The 21,944-nt window shown below is 37.4% G+C and overlaps 1 protein-coding gene across 1 annotated transcript in view; it reads left to right on the forward strand.

Annotated features, from left to right (window-relative positions):
* Positions 1 to 470: 470 nt before the first annotated feature.
* ADAMTS19 (ADAM metallopeptidase with thrombospondin type 1 motif 19) overlaps positions 471 to 21,944 on the forward strand; it is a 283,954-nt gene continuing 262,480 nt past the window's right edge. Inside the window, exons 1-2 of the mRNA XM_004462171.5 lie at positions 471 to 746; positions 1,371 to 2,026. Of these exons, the coding sequence (XP_004462228.1) occupies positions 656 to 746; positions 1,371 to 2,026 (747 nt within the window). The 5' untranslated portion in view covers positions 471 to 655. The remainder of the gene's footprint in view (positions 747 to 1,370; positions 2,027 to 21,944) is intronic.

The raw sequence follows: 21,944 nt of genomic DNA on the forward strand, positions 1-21,944 counted from the left end.
GATTCTTTTCTCCTCCACACCCCACATCACGAGTCCCGTCTGTCCCCAATCCTCCCCTGCCCCCATTCCCTGCCGCGCAGCTGCGGGTAAGGACCTTCGGTATTGCCACCCTGCCGACTGTGCCCGGCTTCGCACACTTTGGTTGCTGAATCTGCGGCATCCGCCTCTACGGGCTCCGCGCGGGTGCGCGCAGTGAGCCTCGGCTCCAACTCCACCGCACTCCTGTCCCACCCGGCTCTCTGACCATCTCAGGCGGCTCTGCTTGCCCCGAGCCTCCGCACTCGCGGCTGCTTGTGGGTCTGTCCTGTGGGGCTCCGGCTCTCGCCTACTCGGCCTCGGAAACTCCTGCTGCTTCCAGAACCCAGAAAATACACTCATCACCTAATTCGCCAGGGAGCCCGAGGGCGGCGGGGCCGCAGCACTGCCTCCTCCCTCTCCTCCCCCTACCCCACCCCGCCAGTGCTACAGCGGCCTCCCGCCGACACCGCGAAGGAGTCTCACTGCACCCCCCGCCACCTCCCCCCACCCCCAACAGACAAAGGGCCCGGGCAACTCGCCGCCGGGACTCCTTGCGCTCCGGGGAGGCGGCGGCGCCCGCGGTGGATCGTGCAGGAAGCGCGCGCTGGGCGAGAAGCCGCGGCCGCGGGCGCGCGGCATGGGGAAGAGCCGCGAGATGCGCTTGACCCACATCTGCTGCTGCTGCCTCTTCTATCAGCTGGGGTTCTTGTCGAATGGGATCGTTTCAGGTAAGTTTTTTCCGTGACTTTCCGGCTTGCTTCTCAACTTCACCAGCGGACACCGAGAACACACGGGAAGGTAGGGCTGGGGTGCAGCCCGTGCGCGGGGAGCAGGGCTCCGTAGGTAGCAATAAAACTCAGTGTGTGGGTGCAGATGAGGGGGGTCACGCTCTGGAAAGAAGCACATTTCTTCCTACCTCATTTTAACCATCTGTAAAATGATTCGTTTTCTTCTAATGAGAGTCGAAATATTTGGAAAGCTAAATTTACAGCACCTGGAGGCAAATTTGAGGCACGTAAATTGATGCTCTGGCATATCCTTAAGAAAAATTACTTTTCGCTGGAGTCTGCGCCAGTTTTCCTTTAAAAAAAAAAATGTCCTGTCACCAAACTTTGCTTTCCTCTTTTTCGACCCCCCCATCCCCATAATCGTACTTTTATTCTGAAAGTGCCGGGGTCCGTAACCTGATCCCAAGGCTTCAGTGGTTGCAGGAGTTTCTGGGGCTGGGCGGGTGGTCTCCACTAAGTTAACACGAACGCCTGGTATCTGTGCGGTGTGTGAGCCTAGGAATGCTTGTGCTACTAGATCGGCGGCTTAAAAGCCCGGCACTTTCCTGTCTGCCCCGCCCGCAGGGCTGCTGTTCGCCCCCGACCGCGAGGAGTGGGAAGTCGTGTTTCCTGCACTCTGGCGCCGAGAGGCGGTGGACACAGCTGGCGGCAGTGGCGGCAGCGCGGACCCTGGCTGGGTGCGCAACGTTGGGGGCAGCGGGGGCTCCCGAGCTCAGGCTGCAGGCAGCTCCCGCGAGGTGCGCTCTGTGGCCCCCGCGCCGCCGTTGGAACCCGCAGAGGGCCAACCCAAGCCCCCACCCCGACCCCCTCGGCCGCTGGCGGACGAGGAGGACGAGGAACTTGAGTCTCAGGAGCTGCCGCGGGGATCCAGTGGGGCTGCCGCCCTGTCCCCAGCCGCCCCGGCCTCGTGGCAACCGACCCCGCCCCCGCAGCCGTCCCTGTCCCCGCCCCCAGCCCAGCCTGCCGACCCCGACAGCGACGAGGTGTTGCTGAGGATACCGGCCTTCTCTCGGGACCTGTACCTGCTGCTCCAGAGAGACGGCCGCTTCCTGGCGCCGCGCTTCGCAGTGGAACAGCGGCCGAGTCCCGGTCCTGTTCCCACGCAGGCATCCGCCGCCCCTCGCCCTCCTGAGCCTTCCGAAGCTGGCTGTTTCTACACCGGGGCAGTGCTACGGTACCCCGGCTCCCTGGCTTCTTTCAGCACCTGTGGAGGTGGCCTGGTAAGCACCTTTCTTTCCAAGCTCTCTACCTCCCCCTGCCACTCATCCTGTCTGCCCTCACCCCTACCCCTGTGGACTAGGCTGATTTACATACACCTCTTCTCCTTTTCAGTGTGCTAGCTCTGAACTTTTCCCTAGCCTGCACCACCCGAGTGTAGTAGACTTTTCACCTCTGAGGGCACACCTCCAGGTCAGCCTGTGAACTGGAATGCTAATTGGATGGATTTCTCAACTACTGCATGCGACCAGGCCTCCTTGTTAACTTCTTTCCACTGGTTGAACTTCTTTCTGTTCTCCAGGATTTTCCAACATAAACCCACCACGTGGTGTCTTTCCTAACACTGAAAGATAACCAGTCTGCTCATTTCTAAATCTCGTCCATATTTATTCCCCACTCCCAGTTCCTCATTTATTATTTTTCACTTTTTTTCACATCCTACTTCATAGTTGTCAAAGCAGTTCTCTAGGGAATTGAATTTTGGCAGCTGTCTAGAATTTAAACATACCCACAGCCATACTGTACACCTGTTCACTAAGCTATGGTGAGAGACAAGAGTAATGGATGGAGTTAGAAGCCAGTCAGTATTCAAAGGTTTATGGTTCTATGATTGACATTTTCTTTCCTAAGGTTTAAATTTCATTGGTCAGTAGTTCCTGTTTCTGATGGTTTTTGCTTCCTATCAGCTGGCTAATACTTTTTGTTTAATACAAAGCCCACCAATTACTGGAAAAGCAAATGTGATTTATGGCTCCGTTTTGCTGTTTACAGGGAGCCATTGATGAAATCCACAGGAACTTGTCTGAAAGAAACTGTCTCATTTGGAGAAAATTCCAGTAGCAATGGGAAGGGGAAAATATCAGCACAATGAAAGCCACAAATTGTGAAAGGATGGTTAAAAATCCAAGTAAAATGAAACTGGGACTTTTTATCTGTGTCCTCTATAGATCCCATAGTCAAATGATGTAAATTGTTGGACAGAGCAATTTTTACCAGTTGCTTACAACAATGAACTTCAACTATGGACATTTTTAGCCTTGAGTGAAAAACTTAGCATAGAACTGCATAAAAAGCTTTTAGAAATGTTTTCTGTGGAACTGATGTATGAACACTTCACTGGGGAAAACATTTTGAGGGGATTTCATTGTCCACTGGCTTTTGGCTGGGGATTAAATAATTACATATAGAAAGTTTCTGGTGTGGTAGGAGCAATAGGGGATAAAGCGTTTCACTGTGTTGAAATGTGGGCTTTTGGTCAGATTTTCCAAATGAGTTATACTTTTTCTCCATACTTAAAGGAGCAAAGTCAGAATTATGAGTAGGTTTTTCATAATCTGAATAGGAGTTTGACATCCTCCCTGTTTATCACATTGGACTTTTGCTCACTTTTCCTATTGACCACATATGCATATGCTCTGAACTGGGAAGTCTTTGTTTTTGAGGAAACCTGATGTTGCCAGCAATACAGTATAGCAGTCAGACTTTGAGTATAAAGTTAGGCAATTAGCCAAAAAGGGTGGGTTTGTTACCCTGAACTCTACCATTCCAGTCCTGTTCCCTTATGAGCTGGTGAATTAGGAAGAAGAGAGCATAACTGGGTATCTGCACCTTGGCATTGACTTCTGTCCTGATCATGGGCAAGTTCCTTACCTCTGTGGGCTTCAGTTTTCATAAGTAAAACAAAATAGATGATTTAATTAAAAATTGGATGATATAATAGAATTTGACTGAAAGTTGAAAGTTTTCTGGGTCCTGTGTTAAGGTTTGGTGATGTGTCCTGCCTTTTAAGCACTCACAGATTAGGGGAAGGATTTATCATCTATAAGTAAGTGTGACACAAGTAGCCATGAAACAGTGACATACAGGCACGATGAATCAAATGTTATGTTCCAAGTAAAATCTAGCTAGGGAAGTTGGAAAGGCTACCCAAAGTAGAGGGATTTTTAAATGGATTTTGAAGAATGGGGAAGCTTTCTTCAGTCAGAAAAGACTGAAGAGTTTTAGGTAGAGGGAAGAGACTGAATGGAAGTGTAAAAGTGTATAGTCTGTCAAGAAAATGGGGGGAAAAAAGGAAAGAAAAGAAAAAAGCATGACAAGGACAGAAGATGTAACAAGGAGGAGAAAATGATCCTAAAATGTCTGTTGAGATCAGACTTCAAAAAGTCTTATCTGTGAGGGTATGGACGGACCTTTTCTGTCTAACTGGATGTTCATGGAACTACATTCTTATTCCTCTGTATTTCCAGAATGCTGTGATTCTGTTTCTAATATGAAGATTCAATGTTCTATATGGGGATGAATTGTTTATAAACCCAACGGCCTTGATTGGCAATCATTTTTCTTCTTAGTAAAAGCTTCTGACTAGCAGTTACACAGAAAAGGGTAGACTGCTAAACATATCATCCCTTCCTTGCTTTCCATAGCTGGTTTTGCCGAGTTGTGTCTGAACTTCTCAAAACTTTCTGGATTTTAAACAATGTAAAGGTTCTAAATGTTTTGATCCAGTGTTGTAGGGTGGTGGACATTTACAAGTTGGGCTAATTTATTACCCAGAAGTCTATCTAACTTGTGTTAAGAAAGGAAAAGTGCTGGAACAGAGAATTTAGATATAATGTCAAGTACTGCCTCTTCAAAGTATTTGATCTTCCTGGCTCTCACTTGTTTTATTTATTAAATGTACCAATTGTACTTTCATTTCTAGCAATAGATGTGTGGAGTGTTTCTATTATTTCTTTTTGCCCTTGTTAATCTCTTATATTGGGTAATAAATTTATTTGAATCATATGTTAGATCTAATTGGTCCATAAATATCTGAATACTAATCAATTACGCATTTATTGAACAATACTTATGAGCAAGGCATTGTGGAAATACAGAGAAAAAGAAGATGAATAAAATTTGGTATGTATCTAGGAGCTCCTGTACTGGTTTGCCAGTCACAGAATGTCAACAGGGAAATACAATTGGTCAAGATAGGTGCAAATATACATGTGTCCTAAGTGTCATGATGGTACTTTCTTGTCCTTCTCTTTTCATTTCCAATACTTTGTATGATAACCAGTCTTAGTATGCACTAATAATCACTGAATATAATACAATACATCAAGTACTTATAGTTTAAATGATACTCTTTAAAAATTTAACGTACAGAAAAGCAACAAATTTAATTCTGTGAAACAGTGCAGCAATTATGTTTTTTGAACATTAACAATATATATTTTTAAAGCATACCTAAGCACTTAGCCAAGCTTAACTAGATCAGTTCATACTTGCCTGTGCTGTGGTTCTCTTCAAATGGAATATTGAAGTGGCTACCAGTAATACTTAAATTATTTTTCTACTTAGAGTTTTTACAATAGTAGTTTTGATTGTTTTTTTTTCCTTCATTTTTTTATGTATAACTTTTATTGGTTAAGGAAGTTCCCTTCTATTCCAAATTTTGTCAAGACTTTTTTTTTTTGGTTCTATGATCTCTTTATTTTTATTTTTTAAATGTTACGTTAAAAAAATATAAGAGGTTCCCATATACCCTCCCACTTCCCACCTCTCCCTACTCCTCCCACATCAACAATCTCTTTCATCATTGTGGCACTTTCATTGCATTTGGTGAATACTTTTTGGAGCACTGCTGCACCACATGGATAATACTTTACATTGTAGTTTACACTCTCCCCCAGTACATTCAGGGGATTATGGCAGGATATATAACGTCCAGCATCTCTCCCTGCAATATCATATAGGACAACTCTAAGTCCTAAAAGTGCCCCCACATCACACATCTCTTCTTCCTTCTCCCTGACCTCAGCAACTACCGTGGCTACTTTCTCCACATCGAAGCTACAACTTCTTCCATTACTAGTCACAAATAGTTCCATAGTAGAATATCAGGAAGTCCACTCTAATCCATATTTTATTCTTCCATCCTGTGGACCCTGGGATGGTGATGTACACTCTACCTCTATATCAAGAGAGGGCTTAGATTCCACATGGATGATGGATGCAATTCTCCTGCTTGCAGTTGGAGGCACTCTTGGTTCCCTGGTGTGGTGATTAGGTTTTGATATAGAAAGTGTAGCCTTGTGTAAGTTAATTCTTTGCAGTTTATCCCTTATTTGAATCAAAGTACTTGCTGTGGCAAGATTTGATCAATTAATATTTTTGAGGATCCACTTTGGGAAAAACACTGTATCAAGTAACAATGTGAAAACAGGAGGGCAGTGTTTTCTGGGCAGAGATGCAGAGGGAGTGCATGATAAAGAGAAATGGGGTAAAAGTGGAATCAACATTCACATGAAAAATTTAAGATTGTAAACTGATCTGACACATCTGTCTTCTTTCAAATAAAACTTTAGAAATGATAGTAAAGATCCTTAAAAAAATCTAAAGCTGTATTGTGCAAGAATGCTGTCAGTAAATCAGACACTTTGAATGTCTCCTCAAAGACTGAAAATAATGTGGGATGGAGTAATGAAAAATACCTAGACGTTAGCATGCAGCCCTAAATGATGGGAGTTGTGCCAGAGGTGCTGCTGCATGCACAGAGAAAGGCAGTACAGCCAGTGGACACCCTAGCATATCAGCATCATAGCCTGGGGAGTCACTTTATCCCTCCAGCTGGTATCCAGTTATGCCAAGCTGCAGAAGCCAAGAGCAATTAGAGAGTAGAGGCAGAGGTATCCCCAGGCATGCTGGTAACACCCAGAACGAAGAGTGAGTCCATTCCCTGTACCTCGTAGAAGGTCCCACCTGTCTTATGAAATTAAAAGGAAGTGAGTTCAGTAAACTGAAATAGTTAGAAATATGAGCAGCGAAACTTGAAAAAAAAAGATGGACTAATTCCCAAGAATATCACACTTTAAAAAAAAAAAAACGATATGAAAGAGAGTCATCAAATTCTGTTAATTTAATATATGGAGCAACAACATTATTAGTGTAGATAGAAGGATGCTTTCATCAAAATGTAATACTCAGAAGATAAAGGGTGCATATACATTCATGGGGAAAAAATGAATAAAAGCAGGAAAAAGCTGTGATTCAGAAAAAAATTTTTTAATACATTGGAACTTATATAATGATTAGAATAAAAAACTCAGTAGAAGAGCTGACAAGCAAATTAGTGACTTTTAAGATGAAACCTATTAATTTTCCTTAGTCGTGGTACAAAGGAAAAATGGCTGCAAGTATGAAAGAAAACTGTGATCCCTGAAACATGGGATTAGTTGGCCAAAAAGTTATTCCTTTAATAGGAATTCTGAAAAGAAAGAAGTGAGGGGTGGAAATTGTCAAAGAAACAACAGAAACACTTATCCAGTGGGATTTGGATTGCTACTTGGTTAATCAGAAAATTAGTAAAAGGATAGACATTTTTAAATGCATACAAACTCACCCTAATAATTTTATCTAATTTAAATGATCAAAATAAACATTCATCAGCCAACATTTAGATGTGATGCCAGGGACTCTTCTTTGAATTTGGGTTAGGTAATAGCTTTCCAGGTAATCTCCTTGGGTGAGCCTTACTCAGCATGTGTCAAAACAAATTTCCGCTATTGATTTCCACATTTGTAATAAAAATTAAAGTCAGTTTCAAAACAATTTATGTGCAGAATTCTGGGTTTCTAAAGTTTTTGTATCTTTTATAGTTGTTGCATTTTAAATACAATTGTAGCAATATTTTTAACATCATACCTTTCTCTAGTTTTTCCAAAGTTCTCAGAGAAACAAAAGTGTTTTTGTACTTATATTTCACTGACTTTAATATTTAGTGTTTGATAAATTATATTATTACAAAATGTGCCTTCATGTGTTCAAAGAAATAACGCTGGTTCTTGGTAAACATAGGTCGACTGGTGGAGTACTCATGCACAGCAATACTGGGGTAGAGGCTCCTAGCTGTAAGCATTCAGCCTGCTGCAAGTCTCAGAGATCATATTTTGCAGATGGTGTGTAGACTGTTGTTTAGTTCAATTATTTGATTTGAACTGGTTGATATAACTGATATTGGATAGGTGGAGTTTAAGAGAGATTTTCTTATATCAGAATCAAATTTATCAGAGATAAAGGAAGGCACACCTCAGATTGAAAGGGTATTGGTAAAGAGAGACCAATACTAGACACATTGTGGCAGAAAATTAGAAAACCAAAGATAAGGAGAAAATCCTGCAAGTTCAGTATAGGAAAGATTATTTGCTATGGAATCAGTGTCAATTTGACGTTAAAGATTGAATTAGTAATACTGGAAGTCAGAGGATCATGGTTAATATTTTCAGAGTTCTGAAAATATACTTACACTTAGCTAAACTACTTTTAATCTGATGACAAAATGAAGTTATTTTCAGATTTACAAGAACTCAGACTTAACCACACAAAACTTCCCAAAAAGGTATGTGATTAAAAGTCCTCTTCCAATACCTGTTCTGTAGTTATTGAACTCAGTGTTCAATCTAGAGATAGTTTATGCATAAACAAGGATACATACATATGTAAATTTATAACTTTTTAAAGTCCACATTATTTATACAAACACATACGACATCATGACATATGAGTACATAAAAAGATTCCCCTTTATTTTTTAGTAGCTCCATTTTATCTTTATACAAATATGTGCCATATTCAATGTTATCAGTTTGGTAATGATGGACAGTTGGTTGATTCCAAATACTTTCCTATAAAAAATAGTGCTAAATATAGAACTCTGTAGATAAACTATTTTTCCCATATAATATCAAAGGACATGTAATTTTGGGAGATATTGCTGACCTGCACTCCTTAGAGGTGATACCCCTTTATACTCAGAAAATCACAATTAAAATATGTCTTTTCCCTTTTCATTACCAATATAGAAGCTTTAAAAAATTTTGCTCTTTTGTGATTTCTATTGCAATGTGTTTTAACTTGCATTTTGTTACCAGTGAGGTTGTGTTGTCATTTCAAAAAAATTTTTTTTCTAGATTTATTTATTTTTCTCCCCTGTTCCCACCCTGCTGTTTTTGCTGTCTGTGTCCATTTGCTGTATGATTGATCTTCTTTTTTTTTTTTGTCTTTATTTTTTTAATATTACTTTAAAAAAAATATGAGGTCCCCATTTACCTCCCACCCCACTTCCCTCACTCCTCCCCCCATAGCAACAATCTCGTCCATCATCATGAGACATTCATTGCATTTGGTCAATATATCTCCGAGCACCGCAGCACCTCATAGTCAGTGGTCCACTTCATAGCCCACACTCTCCCACAGTCCACCCAGTGGGCCATGGGAGGACATACAATGACTGGTAACTGTCCCTGCAGCATCACCCAGGACAACTCCAAGTCCCAAAAACGCCTCCACATCTCATCTCTTCCTCCCATTCCCCACACCCAGCAGCCACCATGGCCACTTTCTCCACACCAATGCCACATTTTCTTCGATTATTATTATAGTTCATGAATAGAATATCAGTAAGTCCACTCTAATCCATATTCTATTCCTCCATCCTGTGGACCTTGGAATGGTTGTGTCCCTTTCACATCTATATCAAGAGGGGGCTTAGATTCCACATGGAGGCTGGATGCAATCCTCCTGCTTTCACTTGTAGGCACTCTTGGCTCCATGATGTGGTGGTTGACCTTCTTCAACTCCATGTTAGCTGAGTGGGGTAAGTCCAATAAATCAGAGTGTAGGAGCTGAAGATTGTTGAGGCTCAGGGCCTGACTATCATATGGTCAGTCCAGAGATTCAGATCCCCTGGGTATATATTAAACCCCAGCACCAACTACAGTTCTGGTAAAAGTAACAGGAGAGGCTTGTGAAAAAAGATCACATCTGAGTCCACCTCCATCATGCAGAAACACAAACTCCAAAGAAGGGCCAACTGACATGGCACTGAATTCCGTCTGCCATGACCATAGAACCTGTGGGTCTCTGTAGCCCTCAGAGGAACCAATACCCGGGGTGATCGATCTTCTGTATCTACTTCTTTTCTTGTCTTCTCATCTTTCTCCTCTAGGATTCAAAGGGATTCAATCCTGGAGACCTCTGATGTGGAGAGAAGTTTCCTGTCAATTGTACCACCTCAGTTCTTGGTCTGGGCTGAGCTTCACCTTGACTCTCCCCTTTGTCTCTCTTTTGTTGCATCATCATCTTGCTGCATGACTCACTTGCTTGGGCTCTGGCTCACCACGTGGGCACTCATGTGGGCACTAGCTCACCATGTGGGCACTCACCTGGATACTTGGCTCACCACCTGGGCACTTGTGTGGGCACTTGGCTCCCCGTGTGGGCACTGGCTCACTGCGCAGGCATGCTTTCTCTTCTTTTTCACCCAGGAGGTCCCAGGGATTGAACCTGGGTCCTCCCATTGATAGGAAGAGGCCTTATCACTTGAGCCACATCTGTTTCCCCATTTCAAAATTTTGAATGTCCTCTTTATTTCCTTTCCTGTTAACTTTCTGTTCATATCCTTTACTCATTTTTTTTTTTTAGATTGTCGGTCTTTTTCGTTTGTGCTTCCAGAAGTTCTTTACATATTAGTCCTTTAAAAAGATGCATGTTGATTACAAAATAATACATGCTGAGTATTGAGAGTTTAGAAAATGTATAAAATAAGGTATCTGTAATCTCACTATACAATGGTAAACATGGTTAACATTTTAGTGATTATACAGAAAAGGAAATGTAATTATCAAATAAGCATTCACAATTTTCTCAAATTTATAGGTAATCTAGGAAAAGGAAATTTTCTCAGAAGCTTTTGAGTCAAAAGTTTGGCAAACATTATGCAGATTGGTATATCCAGTGGATATAATTAGTGGAATACTTAATCTTACATAATATAGAAGATTACATTGGTAAAGTCTTTTGTTGGTGCCACTTGGCAATATCTATTAAAATTTTAAAATTTTAAACTATAACAGTACATTTTTATTGAACCTTTTTAGCAGTTACCCATGTAGATATCCGTTTGAGGAATACTCATATGTGCGAAAGACTTACATAGAAGCCTGTTCATTGCAGCTTTGTTTTCCAGAGGAAAGTGCTCTAAGTATTTATCACTTACATCAGTACTAGTTACATTTACGCTGTGCTGAGCTCTGAGGGGACAAACAGAAGAAAGGAAGAAGTAGTTCCTTGCTTCAATTTATTTACAATCTTGAAGGAACCCTTTCTTTGCCTCAATTTCCTGTCATCCCTGAGCTCATCACAGTTCTTTGATTTAGTAAGTGCTCAGTGTCTCCTTATTGACAAAACAAATGGTCTTTAAGTGCATGGCTCCTTAAGGAATCCTGTGGTTTTCCAGTTTAAACATTAGAAGGGAAGGAATGATTAAGTTCATGGTGACAGTGATGTATGGCAAAGGTAAGGAGAGGGCAATGTGCAGACACTCCATCCTTATTTGAGGAAGCAGTGCAGTGAATTCTAATGGACAGAATCATCATGCTGATGGTATAATTTATGTTGTACATTAAGACATAAATGTATTTGTTAATCATGGATTACTCTATATCTTCGTGCCCTGAATGAATTCAGACATGAACCAGTTTTGTGGGAAGAAATTTTATTTTTTATTAAGTATATTATTTAATTATTTGGAGTTTCCTAACTGAATCATAAATACAGTATACTTTTCAATTCAGGAAAAACTGTAAAGAAGTCTGAAAATATTTTTCATATAGAACTGTAACAGAACACATTTTAATTGAACTCATATGCAACTGAGTGTTTCTGTTTGATTGTAATTACACTTACATCCATATCATTTTATGGCTTCCTTTTTGGAAAATGAAGAAAAGTCAAGGAGTTCCAGGTTCCTGATAAATGAGAAGTGTGTTAAGTTAGGGTAGTAATCCTGACACGTTTCGAGAACCAGTAGTGGCTCTTGGATTATGATTTAGGGGATTTCCTGAAAGGAAATTTTAGAATTCCCTTAGCCAAGCAAGGACCATAGTTTGATGCAGAGTGCATTTGTGTGCAGTTAGAGTGAGCCCATCGTCTTTTCTCTGTCTCATCTTTACTCTGATGCCAAGCCCTAAACTGAGAAAAGTGAGAAAATGGAAGTAGAGCCATCTCAGTGCTACCCAGAAATTTTCACAGAATTATTGCATGTTGGTTTTGGGAAGGACATTTCCAAGCAAGGGAAACTTAGTTTCATTTCATAGCTGATGTGCATTTATCTGTAATTATTAACTGTTAAAGCTTTAACAAAGGTGGTCCTGGAATGAAACTAATGCATCCCGGATGATTTTGTCATTATTAAACAGCTTCTTCTTTGCTATTGCTTTCCCTTTAAAAATAAGATCTTATCACTTTTCTTCATGAGGATATTCAAAGAATAAACATAAGGATGTTTGCCCCAGATTTTTTTTTTCTTCATTCCCCTTACCACTGTTTGGCTTCACCAAAAATGAATGACCTAACTTTCAGCCTTATGTCAAAATCATCACTCTTTGACCGGTTTCTTAAAGAGTGGTATGCAGAAACACTGTCTTAAAATCAGGTGTGGTCCCGGGAGGTAAGAGTGAGGTGGAAGGAGGCAGTAACCATTCAGAATTCAGATATTCAGATACCCAGGCTGAACTCTAAATTTAATGAAATGTATTTCAAAACAATCCAAAGAAATTCTTATGCAAACTGAAATTTGAGAGCAGCCTAGTGTAGCTGTGAAAAGTGGTGGTCCTTCCAGGTAAATAGAACTTCATAGTTGTGGTAGAGCAAAATAGAAAGTCTGAGTAATTTATTATGAAAGTAACAGTTCTGTATAAATATAATTAACAAATTAGAAAATCTGAGCAATTAATTATGGAAATAGTGGTCTTATAACTTTATTTAGTGTCCCATTTTGTGTATGTGGATAATTTCTATGTTGCTGTCAATCTCCAATTAGGATTTTATCAGTCAAAATAACTAGTTCTATTTAGGAAATTGTTAAAAGCATTTAACTGATATCTTAATATGGAAGTTTCTATGCAGATATTTTTCCAAATGTAATTTTAAAATTATCTTTTGTTAGTACATACATGAATATATCAAGTTCGTTTTTCTAGGGTAAATAATTGTTTTAAAATGTTAACAATTGAAAAGGATATTATAACTGCATTTTTTTTAAAAGACCTTTTTGTGGTATAATTTACATAACATAAAATTTACCTCTTTTAATTGTGTAATTCAATGCTTTTAGTGCATTTACAGAATTGTGCGAGCATTACAACAAATCAATTGTAGGACAATTCCATCATCCCAATATTGTGCATCATGACCATTTGTAGTCAATGCATGCCTGCTCCCAGGTCTAGCAACCATTAATCTAATCTCTGCCTTTATAGGTTTGCCTTTATATTTCACATAAATGGTATCATATGAAATGTGGTCTTTTATGTCTGATTCTTTCCCTAAGGATAATGTTTCTGAGGGTCATCTATGTGGTAGCAATCAGTAGTTCATACTTTTTTCTTGCCAAGTAGTATTCAATTGAACAGATATACCACATTTTGTCTTTCCATTCATCAGTTGATGGGCATTGTACAGTTTCTACTTTGAGGCTATCATAGAAAATGCTGTGAACGTTTATGTGCAAGTCTTAGTGTGGATATAGGTTTTCGTTTCTCTTACGTACTTAGGAGTGGAATTGCTAAGTCATATGGTAAATTTATATTTACCATTTTAAGAAACTGCCAAACAGTTTTTCAAAGTGGCTGCACTATTTTACATTCCCACCTGCAATATCTGAGGGTTCCAGTTTCTCCACATTTTCAGCAGTTATTATTCTATGTCTTTTTTATTATAACTATTTTCGTAGATGTTCAGTGGTATGTCATTGTGGTTTTCATTTGCATTTCCTAGTGGCTAATTATGGTGAGTATATATTTATATGCTGCTTAGACATTTGTTTATTGAAATGGCTATGAGCTATTCAAATATTTGCCTAATTTTTAAATTGGGATTTTTGTTTTCCTACTACTTAGCTTTGAGTTGTTTATATATTCTGAATATCATTCCTCTATCAGGTATATGATTAATATTTGCTTATATTTTCTTCTAGTATGTGCAAATCTGTTCCTTTACTTAATGGTGTCTTTTGAAGAATGCTTTTTAAAAATATTGACAAAATCCAGTTTATCAGTTTTCTTTTTTATGGAAGATGCATTTGATGCATCTTCTTAGAACTGTTTGTCTAGCCCTTGGTCATAAAGAATTTCTGTTACATTATCTTCTATAATTTCAGTTTTTACAATTAGGTCTGTGATTCATTGTGAGTTGGATTTTTGTGTGGTGTGAAGTAAGGATCTAAATTCATCTCTCTGTATTCAGGTGTCTCAGAACCACTTCTGAAAAGGCCATCCTTTACCCACGAATTGCCTTGGAACTTTTACCAAGATTCAATTGACCATAAACTTAAAAATTCATTTTTGTATTCTCAGTTTTGTTCTTTTATCTTTATGTCTATCAATGTCAATACCCACTCTCTTGATTTATGTAGCTCTATAATATGTTTGAATTTAGAAAATTTAAGTCCTTTAACTTTCCTTTCCTTTTTAGTAATTGTTTCAACTATTCTGAGTCCTTTGCATTTCCTTTTATAACTTTTAGGATCATTGTGTTCATTTCTTCAAAAAGCTTTCTGGGATTTTGATGGGGATTGTGTTTAATGTATGGGTCAATTTGACAGAGTTTCTATCTTAAACAATGTAAAGCTTTTTTCTTTTTTCTCTTTGGAATTGATTATTCCTAGAGCAATCATGTGGGGGATATTTGTAAACACACCGTTGATGATAAGGAATCGATTTAGCCCATATTCTAATGAATAAAGGGACAATTTCAAATCATTAGTAAGATTTAAGATTCCTAAAGGATTTATGAGCATAAGTAATTCAAGCTGCTTGTTTGGAGGTACATGCAATAAGAAATATTGCCAACGTTAACAATCAGTTAAGACAAGAGCCCAGATATCCATATTTCAATGTTATTTCTTATATCTTTCCTCTGTGAAAAAGACTAAAGCTGTTAGGGGAAGGGTTCAAATCAGGTAAACAAACAAGTAAGCAAACTAACAAACAAAATTCTCATCATCCTTCTCAGGGAGTGGATTTTTAGCACAAACATTCAGAGTTATTCTATGAATGTAAGACCGTACCCAAATTATTATGTTTGTTTGTTTAAACAGACCTAGGATTACAGTACAGTATATTTTATCAAAAACCAAAGTAATACTGTCCCCCTAACGTGAGTTTAAAGGGATGTCTCCAGACCAAAGGAATTATGACTGAGAAAAAGTTAGGTCAGTAAAAGCCTTAGTTAATCTATTAGGCATTCATTTTAAAATGATATAAAAAAAAGCCTAGTAAAGGATAGAAATACTATATTCATTAATTCTAATAAATACATTTTCCATATTTTAGTGGCTCTGACATAGGGATATGTCTTATCACTGATGGCATCTTAGATTTCATGAAATTGTTTTGAAAGTAAATGTGGACTTGCTGTCATTTTGGAAATAGAGATTTAAGAAGGTTAAGTGGAACAGTTGTCCAGAAAACGTGGATCGGGAAGTAAAAGGGAATATAAACAGAATGGTTGTATCTTAGTTTTGGTTTTGAATAATAATGTTTAGAGATATACATGGGAAGACTTGATACTTTGTTTTTAAATGTGTTTAGACTTCTTATGTTTAAATTGACTGTAGGTCAGGATTAAGCAAAATTTTCACCCCATAATATAGTTCCCTATTTAATATGGGCTTCAGGGATAAAATGATTGCCAAGAATTCTATCAGGAGAGATGCCATGGAATGATCAGAGGGAAATGGACAAGACATGTATAAAAATGTCACTTAGAAGTTAGGTTCAAATCCTAGCTATTAAAATGGTAAATTAATGAAATACCTTTATTACCACAAATCCTGTTATTTTTTTTTTCCCATCTTTAGTTTCTATAGTTGTTTCTTCTTGTCAGGCTTCAAGGGTTTACGTAATTTGTGTGAATTCACCCAACTTTCCTGAGAGGAGGTAGTGTCATGAAAGGGGTTTAGTGGGTGGGAAGATGAAAGGGGGAAATAAATCCACTGATGCATATTTAGAGTTGTGCTTTAAACTTAAAAATATGGAAAATCCTTATTTCCATTTAAAATGCTCTTGGAATAACATACTAAAGTGTCCTTTGGGACAGCCTAACATTGCCCGTTAATATGGTTTTAGAGGTCTCCAAAGCATTGGCCTATAGTTAGCTCAGTTGTAGTATTTTAGTAAGCATTCTAATGACTTGGCTGTACTTGCCCTTGGCTCCAGAGTCTCCACAAGTGCACAGTGTCCAATTTGTGGGTCCTTGATCACATGGTCTTACGTGCTCTGAACCTATTAATAACTCGCCATAGGCTTGTAAGAGAACACATCAGACTCTATATTGGAACTGCATAATCAACTGCCTACTTAATCCTTCTCTCATTTCTTTCCATTACCTATTCCTCTAGAAGGTACATATTCAGTTCTGTTTAGCGCTTATACCCCCTCCTATTACAATTATTCTGAGTTGGAGTTCAATCAATTAATCTAGGAGAGGTAAAAATATAAGAGAAAAAAAAAGTAGAGAGCCACTACCATAATTAAAATGATTTAGGTTTTTAAAGTGCTTTACCGTTTATAGACTGCATTTATAAGCTCCATTAGCTGTAGTTTGTCTGTACAGATTTTAGAAAATGTGACTGATTCAAACAAATATTTATATTTAAATTTGCATTTCATTTGAGTTGTAATTTAAGGACATTATAAGATGTTGCTATGTAAGGATAAGCTATTACGATTTTTTTCTTTGTAAATAAAATGATAACTCCTTATTTGTTTTTACTCTCTGAGGCACAAATACGGTTTGGGCATACCTGTTATTTTACCTTTTACAATTTAAATTATACTTTTGAAAGTGATCATGAACTTCACATATATGAAAAAGTAAGAATAGCTTTGTGGCAATTCTAGATAGGAAATGACAAGAATAATACTTGCAAGGAACAGATAAAATAACAGACTGAAGCATATTTATGAGGACAGTTAGCAAGTACCATCTCTACCTTTTTCATCAAATTGATAAAGGAAAATCAGCAAGTAGAGTTGATGCTTTTTTTTCTGTTTGCATTGGTTTTAAGAAACAAAGTGTCCAGGCCCAGAATATAATGGCTACTCTTTATTGAACATGACTATATGCATACTTTTACTGCCATAACATAAGGATGATTTGCAAAGCAGCCTTCTAAGTTAAAATCTTTGATTTTATAAATAAGGATTCTGACTCTCAGAAGACTGAATATCACCCAGTACAGGCAACTGGTAAGACCCGAAGATAAAATTCACAGCTGTGTGTGTGTGTGTGTGTGTGTGTTATACACATTTTGTTGCTTCAGTTTGATTTATCAGATTTATAACATAATCATTTATTTTAATTCTCTGGTCTGAAGTATGGGATAGATTTTGACATGGAGTAGATATGTGAAGAGACACAGTAGAATGTGTGATAGTAGAATTTTTTCTTTTTAATGTAATCAATCTTCCCTTTCTCCTAGTTCCTATCTCGTGTTAGTATTCTTAAAATTTAATACAGAAAATTGCCACGCAATAGAGGGATTTCCTTAAAGTCTCTCTAACAGAGTCTGATATTATCATCACTTCTAAAATCAAGAACTTACTAATTTATCACCCCTGTTTAATAGTTGGAAAACTTTGTTGTTGGAAAACCCTGAAATTTTGAAATTAATCTTGGTTCTGGTCTTTGGAATACTGTATCCAGAATGCTTTTTCTCTCTTGTGATAAACAATAGTGACAATAGCAATAGCTATAAAAAATAATGATAATATGTGAATCACTTATCAAATTCTAGAAACTGCACCTTGTGCTTTTAATTGTTACCTAATTAGTTTTCACAATAACTCTGCAAGAAAAGTGTTATTAAACTTATTTGGTAGATTTTGAAATGGAGTAATTTACCTAAAGTTACCAAGGAGGCAAGCTGGGAGTCAAACCCAGATCTGTCTAATTTCAAAGCTGATACTCTTTTTTTTCATAGAAGTGGTTTGCAGACTGGGGTTTGCTGAAATGTACAATTCTGAAGAATTGCTTCAGGAAGTACTGAGTTTTGGGTTCTCAGGGAGGGGGAAAATGCAGGAGTGTGTCAGGGGTAGAAGATGAACTCCAACTTCTTTACTCCAACTTTAGTTTGATCAGCTCCATTGTTTTCTAACTGTACTATAATTTCCACATAATATTTGGATTTGAGAAAGTATTCTAAGCTTAAAAATAAAAGTTTATAAACCACTGAACCTTCCACTTTTGGACATGATGGAATAACTAGAAATCCAGACAGACTGTATAAATCAGTGGTTTTTTGATATTGGACAAAAAGCGACACAGGATAGTACTCCCTGCAAAAAAGAAACAAATGACAAGATCCCTACTCACAACCTAAGAGAGATTTCAGGTTGCAGCTCTGGAAAGGAACAAAAACAAAGCCCTGTGGTCTTGCTGAATTGAAGAGACAGTATTTGAACTTTACATAGGCTAAGGATGTTACAATTTGTAGGACAAAAATACCAAAGAAAAAGATGTCTAGAGAGAAAGCCCTAGATATCTTCAGAGAATTCCTCTGGAGTTTTTGGCTGAGTACTGATCTAATTTGCATTTAACGTTAGATGTAATACTTCATCCTTGTTGCAGAATATACATTCTTTTCCATTATGCAGAGAGCGGATACCAAAACAATACCCTATTCTGGGCCACATTATAAATTTGAATAATTTGAAGAGGATTGGAATAGTGCAAGTAACTTTTGTCATTACAACAGACAAGTTAGATATTGATAATAGAAAGACATCTAGGAAATTTTCAAAGGTTGGGAAATGAAACAATGCATTTCTAAGAAATGTGTCAAGGAAGAAATCACAAAGGAAATTAGAAAATATTAGGAATTGATTAAAAATGAAATACAAAATATCTAAGTTTATGGAATGCAACTGAAAGTGATACATAGAGGACATTTTTAGCATTAAATAGATATAAAAGAAAAGAAAAATACATCAAATCAATGACCTGAGCTTAAACTTGAAGAAATTAGAAAAATAAGAGCAAGTAAAATACATAATATATAGAAGGACGGAAATGAAAACGAGTCAAATATCTGTGTAAAAGAAAACAGAACAGAGAAAAACCAAGATAGTACTTTGAAAAAAGTAAAAATATTTCCTAAATCTCATATTAATAAAGATAAAAAAGACACGAATGACCAATAGCAATAATGAGAGTGAGGATATCATTAAAGGTACAAGAGACATGAACGGGATAATAAGGAAATATAATGAACAGCATTATGATGAATAACTTCAGCATCTAAATGCAACTTAGGTGAAATAGACAAGTTCTGAGAAAAATGCAAAACAGCAAAGCTCACTGAAGAAAAATACAACACACCTAAATTGCCTTTTTTCCTAATGAAATTGAATTTGTATTTTAAAAACCTTTCCACAAAGATGGTTCTGATGACTTAGCTTATGAATTCTATGAAACATTTAAGGATGAAATAAGACCAACTCTATACAAACTCTTCCAGAAAATAAAAGAAAAATGTCATTCTCTACAACTTATTTTATAAGGCAGCTTTTTCCTGATGCCAAACTAGACAGAAACATTACAAGAAAAGAGAACTTCAAATCTATATATTTTATCAGTATAATTATAAAAATCCTTAACGATTTTTTTCAACATGAAAGGACTTGATCTATTAGGTATTAAGACATTATAAAATTGTTGTAATTAAGATAGTGAGGTGTTGGTACAAGGAATTACAACTAGAATAATGGAATCTAATAGAAAGCCCTGAAACAGACAATGAATTTCTCATAAAAATAGCATTGGAGAGCGATGGAGAAAATACGGTCTTTTCAATAATAGAAGTTCATTATACTATTCTGTCTACTATTGTACATGTTTTGACTTCTATTTAATATAAAAAAAGTTATTTTTCTTGATTTGAAACTTAAGAGGGGATGTTCATTAATGTAACGACAAAGTACACTGTGTGACTATGACTATCAGACTTATATCCAGAAAGCATCTAGGCAAACACAATATTAGTAATATTGGCTTCTGCAGTTCTTTCACTGATAGAAGGCAGGCAGGACAGAGAAGTTGTAGATGTGGGGGAAATAGCTCTCTTTAACATCCTTTTAGAATACCTCTAAGGGAGAACTAAGGGTAGAAACAATTAACTCAAATTTGATACATAATTTTGGTAAAAACAAAAAAAAGTGTAGAGAATATTTGTATTTTGTGCTTTATTTATTCAGAGATTGAATTTGTAGTTGTGTTTAGAAACTGCTCTTTCCTACATTCTATTCTGGAGAAATGAAGCTGCTGCTGCTTTTTTAGAATCCTGGATCCTAAAATTGGCCAATAGTAGGATCCCACACACACCCAAAGTGATGCCCAATTTGAGACTTCGAATAGCTATTCATATAAGTTGACTTTTCTGAGCATTTGTATTGAGGAGGATCCAGTTCAGGGTGATGTCTTGGGAACTAGTGAGGCTCTTCCTTAAATCTATAAGTTGAAAATGTTATTTTGTTGTTGTAACTTGCATCTTATTTGTTTCAAAGTAGTGTCCAAAAATGCTTGTACTTTTTCTGTCTGTCTTGCTTCACTCAGCATAGTGTCCTCCAAGTTCATGTTGTCATATGCTTCACCTCTTCATTTCTTTACAGCTGAATAATATTCCATTGCATATATATAATTTGTTTATCCATTCATTGTTTGATGGACGCCTGAGTTGTTTCCATCTTTTGGCAACTGTGAATAATGTCGCTATGAACATTTATGTGCAGATGTCTGTTTGGTGCCCCTTCTCTCAGTTCTTCTGGGTGTATATCCAGAAGATATATGTGGGTCACATGGCAAATCTGCATTCAACTTCCTTAGGAACCACAGACTTCCACAGTGACTGAACGAACAGGTTAATATTTTTTTTTAAACAAATTGAGCAGTATGTAAAACAAGTTTATTTTATGCCAAGTATCTAAGGTTGTTTTGACATTTGAAAATCTATATAATTCACCACACTGTTGGAATAAAAGAGAAGAAACATTTGATTGTCTTCACAGATGCAGAAGAATAATTTGACAAAATTAAACACCCATTCATAGTTTAAAAAAAATCCTTAGAAAACTAGGGGTAGAAAGGACCCTCCTAACCTGTTGAAGGACATCTATGAAAAACACACAGCAAACATCCTACTTAATTGTGAAATGCTGAATAATTTTCTCTGAGATGAGGAGCAAGGCAACAATGTCACCACCGTAATAAACATTTCAATAGAGGTGTAGTGCACTAAGGGAAGAAAAAGAAATAAAAGACACTCATAAAGGAAGAAGCAAAACTGTCTTTATTCATTATATGATATCCATGTAGATGTTTTCACTATAACATGATATAATCATAATAATATAATAGCTATGTAGGCAATCCTAAGGAATCTACCCATAGCAACTAAAACTAATAAGTGAGGTTAGCATGGTTGCAGGATACAAGGTTCATGCAAAATGTTTCCCTGGTATAAAATTACTTTTTGTTATCAATATCAGTTTACATTTCTATTTAATAATGGCTTCCTGGAATTAGCCATTTAAATATTTCTGTTTAGAAAATGCTTTTGCAAATTTCCTATAAATAATATTGGAACAATTATAGTTTATGCAAGGAAGGTTCTTTTTTCTTGCTCTCGTTACTAATTGTGAATAACCTTAAAAGCATACTGACTGCTAAGTTCTGGAATATATTATAATTGTTTAATTTGTTTTAATCATAATTTAGAAAGATCTTTCCATAGCTTTCAAGAATTTTTTCTTAATGAAATTTTGTGGTAGGATTATTAACTACTCTCATTTTAAGGCTGTTAAAAGATTTAAATTGGGA

Source organism: Dasypus novemcinctus, chromosome 2 (genome assembly GCF_030445035.2).
Source record: "Dasypus novemcinctus isolate mDasNov1 chromosome 2, mDasNov1.1.hap2, whole genome shotgun sequence".
NCBI classification, from domain to species: Eukaryota; Metazoa; Chordata; class Mammalia; order Cingulata; family Dasypodidae; genus Dasypus; species Dasypus novemcinctus.